The sequence below is a fragment of the Filicampus tigris genome, chromosome 17 (genome assembly GCF_054856515.1).
Source record: "Filicampus tigris isolate MCC_2025a chromosome 17, RoL_Ftig_1.0, whole genome shotgun sequence".
NCBI lineage: Eukaryota > Metazoa > Chordata > Actinopteri > Syngnathiformes > Syngnathidae > Filicampus > Filicampus tigris.
The window spans coordinates 8,877,972-8,886,532 of NC_141233.1; the positions used below are offsets into that span (position 1 = coordinate 8,877,972).

Genomic DNA, 8,561 nt, shown 5'->3' on the forward strand with positions numbered 1-8,561 from the left:
AATATTTTAACAATATTGAAAAAAAACAGGGCGGCACGGTGGTCGACTGGTTAGCGCGTCCGCCTCACAGTTCAGATGTCGTGGGTCGTGGAGTTTGCATGTTCTCCCCGTGCCTGTGTGGTGTTTCTCCGGGTTACTCCGGTTTCCTCCCACATTCCAAAAACGTGCTTGGTAGGTTAATTGGACACTCTAAATTGCCCCTAGGTGTGATTGTGAGTGCGGATGTTTGTCTCTGTGTGCCCTGTGATTGGCTGGCAGCCAATTCAGGGTGTCCCCCGCCTGCTGCCCGAAGACAGCTGGGATGCGCTCCAGCACGCCCCGCGACCCTTGTGAGGATAAGCGGTATCGATAATGGATGTAAATCCGCAGGTGCCTAACCGCAATTTTGTAGGGGTCGGCTGTATGCTGACCTTGAGGTTGTATTATGAACGTTGAGTTTATAAACTACTTTAATTTCAGGTTCCAGTACAAGTCAACCTTTGATTATGATTATATTTGATGGTTTTATAATTTCAATAAATAATTTTGGTTTCATGACTGACAGCCGAATTCAAACAAAAGTACTTGTTTTTAAAATTACTATTATTTTTTGTCTCTTGGACAAGGAAGTGTGCAAGTGTTTCTTCAGTACAAACATAATGGACCAACATGATACTTATGCAGAGGTAAATTCCTAACTTGTGCCTGATGCAGGTTATTCAGTTTGGGAAGTTACCTAATATTCCAATGTTGGTTCGAAGACTTGGTTGATGAACACTTTTAATAATTCATCATGGCTTCAAAATGTGCGCTATGTAGTTGTGTTGCATTATTTTGTGTATGTGTGTAAGTGTGTGTAGGTGCGCGTGTGTGTGTGTGTGGGGGGGGGGGGGGGGGGGTTGTGCGTGTGAGTTTGTGCACCCAAGTTGTTTTAGTTAACAAAAACTAATAAAATGGAATAACTAAAACAAAAATGGAAAAAAACATTTTTATTAACGAAATAAAATAAAAATGAGAGCTTTTAAAAAAGCGATAACCAACTGGAAGACACTTTTAGGTTCATGAAATGTATTAAAACTAACTATAATTATGTCTCAACTCAACTGGGGGTGATAAACAGCTTGAAGCGAGGACACTTGACCTCTTATTCGAACAACTGAGCGAGTGTTTTCGTATCCTCAAAGTGGTGTTACATGATCGCCTTCTATACTATACTCTGTATGGCACATTCTCAACATGTGTCAGTTTGGAATGTATCCTGCACTATTAATGGCAGTTTAATGTATACTTTGTAAAAAATGCTCTTGCAATTTCAAAATATCCAAAGATCTGCCCAAAATCTCAGAAAAAAACTCCTACACAAAACAAGCCACCACAGGCTTTCAACCCACCGCTTTATGGTGTGGCAGTTTCACTTTGGCATATCAGTGTTGGCTGCTTGTAAGGGGGAAGATCTCATCATTTTCTTTGTTCTTAACTTTTAGTAGTCTAAGCAGGGGCCAGTTTGTCTGTGTTCCAAGAAGTGGTCACAAGCATCGAACCTCACTTCATTGGTGGCTTTACAGCCGCATAACCGCGCTATTCTTGCTCCCTTTTAGGTCACAAAGTCACTCTAAAGTCACTCAAAACATAAACGAACCATGTTTTCATCAAATGAAGACTCAAACCCTAAAGGTAAATTGTTTATATGGTTTCAAATTATACTATGTCATTTTATTTGTTTCATTGGAATTGATTTAAAGTAGCCTATTTCAATACATATGAAAAACACAAAAGTTACTATGGTCTCTTGCACATTTCATAGAGGTATGCCCCAAGAATCAATATTAGGGCCCTTGCCAATTACACAATAACTATTTTTCAGCTTCAAAATAACTTGTATTCAGCAATAGTGTGATCTTCCAACACAAATATGAGGTAACCATTTGTCAGTTTGAATAATATTGAATCATTGTACTCGGTGACTTCCTCTTAGGCAGAACAATTCACACATGTTTTGCACATCGGGAGAAGGGCTTCCCTCATTTTCATAATCCCCGCCCCAATGGCGCCTTGATAGCAAATTTCCCTTGTGACGTATTGTTTACTCTCAGTCTCACTCTTGGTTTTGCTATGTATTTCCTTCCCATTTTTCCTTTTCTCGCTTTATTGTGCAACTTGTCTTGCTGTACTGTGCCAATTGTCATTTTTGTCACAGTATGGAAAGTCATAATCAACCATATGAACATGACAAAATAAATACAGTAGTTAAAGGAAAACTGATTTCAAGAATGTGACTTTTTTTTTAGTTCATCCTTTTTTTTCTCCTGATTGTTTTCCTTGTTTCATGGTATTTCTTTTAAGTGAACTGACTCATTAACCAAAACCTTAATTCATCTAACATATGACAACACTAACATAGAATTTGATTAAAAATGAAACTACAAAAAAAAAAAAGTAGGTAAGTACTAATGATAAAAAAAAATAAAAAATACAAATTTAAAAAAGCATCCATCAAAAGATGTTTTTAATTACCGGTAAGTTTATCATCAGGCAGAGCTAGTATGCTGTTTTCATAATCGCTCTAAATCCACAATTTTTCACATCCATCGAAAAAACAACAACAACAACAACAGAAAGTACAAATTATTATTATTAATACAAAAGCTTTCGGCATTCATTAAGATGCAGAAGACGTAAGAAATCATGTTGTGGTCGACAAAAAAAAAAAAAGATTGCACTGGCTTGTTGGCAGGGACAAGGTGACACAGGGACACAATGTTGAGCAGAATAACAAACGACAGCTGCACCAACTTTGGACAACAACACACTCAAGAATAACAAATGACTGCTACACAAACTTTGGACGACAAAACATTCCTGACCTAACTTGTGCTGTTGGTGGGGTGGAAATGGCTCTCACTTGTCTTTCCAAAGTTCTTTTATCTGTTCAACTTTGAAGGTTAAATCCCAAAATGTAAAAGCTGCAATATCCATCTATCAATTTTCTATACCGCTTATCCTCACTACGGTTGTTGAGCCGGATCCTATCAAACGCACATCTACACTTAAGGACTATTTATTGTCTTCCTTGAACCTAAAATGCATGTTTTTTGCAAGAGCACAGCATGTAATGTCCACACAGGCAGGCCGTTACCAGGGATTCAAACCCTCAACCCCTCAACTGTGAAGCAGATGTGCTTACCACGTCTCACTGTGCCGCCTAGCATATGTAAGTGTAGGACAGTGCTCACAAACATGGTGCCCACTAGCACCATGTACCCCCACCCCTTAGGACTACACTCGTATCTAGAGAGCCTGTTCTAAAAATAGCTCACCAGGACATTATGATTTCCTAAGACGTGTGAAAATGACTTGCAGAGTCTTATAGGTAGGATATTATTAGCATGATGAGCTTTAACATATTGTAGATGACTATCAAAGTGATGCGGCAGACTGGATCCGGTCCCCGGTCCTTGTGTTTGACAACTGCGCAGTGAAATCGCTACATTCGTTGTCATCTGACAATCGAAATTCAGAGCCAGTATGACATAGCCTTTACGGATCAAAATTCAAGATATCCAAAAGGTGCAAGCAAGATGCAGATAAACACAGTAATAAAACACCAAAGAGCAGCTGAATAAATCAAGGAAAGAAAAGAAATCTAACAAATCCTTTTGAAAATAGGTCACCATCTGCTGGAACAAAGCAGGGGACTTGTTTTGAAAGCTGGCTGTTTGACGTCATCTTGGGCTATGGTACGTCCCTTTAAAAGCTGCTCGAGCTGCGCAGGAAGGCGGATGAGTTTAGCCTCGTTTTTGGCCATCGTTTTTTGACTGCTTTTTGGAGTGGCGAAAATGAATACAGCTGTTCTGCTCTTTGCCTTCATGTGCTGGACTGCAACTGCCCATGCAGACCACCATCAGCCTTGTCGTAAGAATTTTAATTGACATCTTTCCATGCTTGATGCGTATCACTAAAGTGAGTTTTGTAATTGAAAAGGAAACATGTCTTTCAGGTTCACCCAATATGACAGGATTACTTTCGGTGGTGAGTGGTCATCTTTGATGTCGATCACAAAAATATGAATGGGTTTTGAAAGAACTAAATCATGTGGGGTTTTTTTCCTCTCTCAATGTGTACTTTTCGATGAGACCAGATGGGAGGGAGAGCTGAAACGAGAGCAATTGGACTGTTCACATATGACTCGATGAATAAGAAACTCCGGTTGCAGTCAAACTCAAGCCTTAACTTGAATGTAACCTTGGACCTGGATCTCTTGGTGTTCTTTGAGGAGGTAATGTCTTTGTCCCCCCCAGCCAATGCCACTATGTTACTTCATGTTCTTTCATTCGTGTGTCACTCTTGTTTGTACCAGGGGATATTATACAAGATCGACAGTAAAAACCAGAGCTGTGAAAAGAAGTCACTGCAATCCAGAAAGCACCCTTTCGCTATTCCCAGTGATGCCACCTTCATGACCACAATGACCTCTGGGAGCGCCTCCATTGAGGGGGAAGGTCTGAAATTTCAAATATGGACAACACCAACACCAGGCCTCAAAGGTAGGGACAAAACACTGACAACACAAATAAATTTCCCACAGGTATGAATGTGAGCGTGTATGATTGGATATCTTTAAAAACGGATGTATTAGCAGTGCTGAGCCATCAGGGAAAGCAAAAGCCCATCACATAATTTTCAGACAATCAGTATCGCTTCAAAAAGATCTGGTTTTTTTTTGTTTTGTTTTTTCCAAACAAGCTGGCTTCATCCAGCAGTCTGTGCGTCTGCACTGCAGCCACAGTGCTCTGTAGAGGGCAACGTTTTTGTCCTCAAAGCTTGTGCTGAAAAAATTGACCAAAAAAATTTGCAATGGTTCTGGGCTCAATAATCCATGCACAATCTGATGCTGGCTCAAAGTCTCAGCCCCAGACAGAAAAGCAATGATGTCATGGTATTTGGATGTTAGAATGGTGGGGAGACATTAACCAGCATAATAATCCATGGACACGATTCTTATTTACTATTTTAACTTACATTGTTCAATACATCTTCCATACAGTTTAAATGAATAACTTGTCTTTTTCTTTTTTTTTTTTTTTTTGTTTAGGCCAAACCATCATGTGCGCAACCATGGGGTGTTTACCTCTTAGTACAATCCATGTAACAGAATCCTCCATGTTCATATTCAGGTATGGCTACTTGTTTTGAAGCATATTTGTCTTTAGCTAAATTTGTGCCCATTTTTTCCCCAGCAACATGAATATTGAACTGGATATCAAGGATCCGGAGCTCCTTGTTGTGCCCTCCTTTTGCCAAGGATTGCATGTAGAGGAGACACCAGAAGGGACAGTGTATGGTTTCTTTGATGAATTCCTGTAAATGGAGGCAAAAATTGCATTCAAGTGTGTCCCATCAGAACCTTTCTCTTCCTGTCATATGCGACCTTAATGCGTTGCATGACACTGCTATGCATTACAACTGTTTCACCTTCCACATCACACTGTATACATTTTCATTGTAATGGAAAAAATGACATAGATGATATAATTAATCATAATTAATAACTACTATCACATCAGTCTTGCTTCCAAAACCCTTTACAATTAATGGAGCAACAAACTAAACTATCAGTGGTTTTACCTAGACCTTACTTTCTTTTCTTTTTCTTTTCTTTTTTTTTTTTTTTTTTGTAATTCAATAAAATCCAAGTTTAGGAAGAATGCAATGAATTGCTGTGACTGGATTGTTCAATGTATTGTTTTCTGTCTTCAGTTAATAAAACAGCAAATAGACTGTCTGAACGATGTAAGGTCGATATACAACATGGGATACTAATTGTGTAATTCAAGAATGTTACATTTTGCATAATATTCTTATGAGGTTCAAATCATGATTCCAGTTCATAGAATTGAATTTGAGTGTATTCTATCCATCTATCTATCCATCTATCTATCTATCTATCTATCTATCTATCTATCTATCTATCTATCTATCTATCTATCTATCTATCTATCTATCTATCTATCTATCTATCGAAATAGGGCCACACGTAATTTTAAAAACATGGGAATGAGACGAGCTACTTTGTAGATTTTTTAAATAGATGGTAAAATGTGGATGTAAATATGTGAAATTGTTAACAAGAATGATGGGTTCATTGAAAACTCTAAATTGTCTATGGATGTGAATGTGAGTGTGAAATGTGTTTGTCCATATGTGCCCTGTGATTGGCTAGCAACCTGTTCACGACCTCCACCTCTCGCCCAAAGTCAGTTGATCGGCTCGAATGGTGGTACAGAGAATGATGGATGAATCAGCTAATGATTTAATAAAATCAATATAAAATTGGTTAATGAATATGTAAATTGTTTGTTTGCATTTTTATCTACAGTATTAACCAATTATTCAACGCAATAAATTAATATAAAAAAATAAACAAGAAATACATGTAAAATATACACAGCCTTTATTTTAATCAAAATATAGTCAATCATTATATTTTTATTGTGTTATTTCTAATGAATGTATTCATAGTTGACGAACAAATAATTTAATGAAATAAATGAATGTTCAATTATATGTCAAGAACCATTTTTGTATTTTATTACAGTACATACAAATCAAGTTCACCAAAACAATTATTTAATAAATGAATACAAAATCAAACTCTTGCCAATGTAAATGCTGTGCGACGCACACTGATCACAACAATAGATCGTGACACGTTTCATTCGGGGCGGCACGGTGGTCGACTGGTTAGCACGTCCACCTCACAGTTCAGAGACCGTGAGTTCAATCCCTGCGTGGAGTTTGCATGTTCTCTGCTTACCTGCGTGGGTTTCCTCCGGGTACTCCGGTCTCCTCCCACATTCCAAAAACATGCACGGTAAGTTGATTGGACTCTCTGAATGGCCCTTAGGTGTGATTGTGAGTGCGAATGTTTGCTTTCCCTGTGTGCCCTATGATTGGCTCGCAACCAATTCAGGATGTCCCCCGACTACTGCCCGAAGACAGCTGGGATAGGCTCCAGCACTCCCCGCGACCCTTGTGAGGATAAGCGGTATCGATAATGGATGGATGTTTCATTTAATGGACACTAGTAGCAGTACACTGATCTGCCGACCGGTGGTGCTACTGTGCTGCATCAAACGTTTGCAGAATGACTGTATCCTGTAAATGAACGACAACGGCTATAATATACTTTGTTCGACTGTCTCGTATTGTTTTTTTCCGCTTTGGTCTTTGATTTTAAACGAAGTTAAGAAATGGTGATTATCTAACATTCATACATCCTTGACTGGTCACCAGCCAATCGCAGGGCACATATGGACAAACAACGATTCACAAGGGGAGAATAAGCAAATTTCACTAAGGAAGGCCCTTGAGCAGAGATTAGAACCCAGAAATTCAGGACCACTAGTCCACTGTTTTACCCAAGCTTCCTTAGCACTATGCATGCAAGCAGGGACTCAACCATCATGATCATCCTCTCCATAGTGGCTATGAAACTTACAGTAAATAGCCAAACTGCCTAAATGTAGTTATGGTACAACAGTGACAATAAAGCATAAGTTGACAAATAATTAAATGTTCAATGGTAACAATGAATACCAAACTTAATTCTTGACAGCAAGTTTGCTTATTGCGCTCAAAATGGATATTGGGTGAACAGGTTTTATGCATTTTTTAAACATATAACCGTATTATTATTATGATCATTATTATTATTATTCCAAATCCCCAGATTTCAGCCTCTCACGTGTTTCTTTTATCTGATGTCCTTAGTTTGTCTAGAAAGCAGACAAATTGGTTTTCTGTATTTGTCCTATTTTCTCACCGTTTTGAATCAAAAGTTAACGCGGTCATTACCAAACTTAAACCGATAAATTAATAACATTTAAAAAAAACACCACGAAACACTAAGACAATACCAAGTCTCATGCCGAGTCAAATGCCATACAATAAAGTATGTTTTAAGACAAGTTTTTAAAATGGACATGGAGGGCCATGACCTCACTAAACGTTTGGTCATTCCTAAGGGAGGGAAAGTGCTCGAGCCCCTCTGAGGCTCCGCTTAGTCCTCTGTACCTTCAGTAGTGTCTGGTCCACTGACCTGAGGCACTGGGCAGATGCGTAGGGGTGGAGGAGGTCAGGGAGGTAAGGTGGGGTGAGACCAATTAAATATTTAAAAACAAATAAAAGAATCTTAAAAAGAACTCTAAACTGTACTGGGAGCCAGTGAAGGGAGGTCAGATTTGGAGTTATGTGCTCCCTCCTATGAGCACCAGTTAGGACGTACCTGTCAACCTCAGCCAATTGCTCCCCTTATTAATGATTGCAATTCCCCTTATTAAGCGATAATAAACCGTACAAACACAACGCGGCACCTATTTACTCACAGCAAGACAGAGTATGTAGAATAAGAACAAAGATAATTTGTGTAAACAAGTTTATTTTATTTACCAAATAACATTGCCGTCTGCTACCAGTGACCGAGATGATCCGGATTAGAGCCGAAATGGGCAAGACGAGATCGGTCTAGCAAAAAATGATTAAAAAAAAAAAAACGTTCCCGTACAAAAATTGTTATACGGCGT

The 8,561-nt window shown here is 38.7% G+C and overlaps 1 protein-coding gene across 1 annotated transcript; it reads left to right on the forward strand.

The window, feature by feature from the left end:
- The first annotated feature begins 3,724 nt into the window (after positions 1 to 3,724).
- epd (ependymin) lies at positions 3,725 to 6,312 on the forward strand. Its single transcript, XM_086013155.1, has 6 exons — positions 3,725 to 3,891; positions 3,977 to 4,008; positions 4,118 to 4,255; positions 4,337 to 4,523; positions 5,072 to 5,153; positions 5,217 to 6,312. The coding sequence occupies exons 1-6, from the start codon at positions 3,816 to 3,818 to the stop codon at positions 5,341 to 5,343; spliced, it is 642 nt and encodes a 213-aa protein (XP_085869281.1). The 5' UTR covers positions 3,725 to 3,815; the 3' UTR covers positions 5,344 to 6,312.
- The last annotated feature ends 2,249 nt before the right edge of the window (positions 6,313 to 8,561 follow it).

What these genes read in the sequence shown, in the direction of transcription:
- epd (XM_086013155.1), top strand. Translation starts at nt 3,816, where the DNA reads ATGAATACAGCTGTTCTGCTCTTTGCCTTCATGTGCTGGACTGCAACT. An exon ending in AGACCACCATCAGCCTTGTC is followed by an intron (nt 3,892 to 3,976) that starts GTAAGAATTTTA and finishes CATGTCTTTCAG; the next exon opens with GTTCACCCAATATGACAGGA. An exon ending in TCTTGGTGTTCTTTGAGGAG is followed by an intron (nt 4,256 to 4,336) that starts GTAATGTCTTTG and finishes TGTTTGTACCAG; the next exon opens with GGGATATTATACAAGATCGA.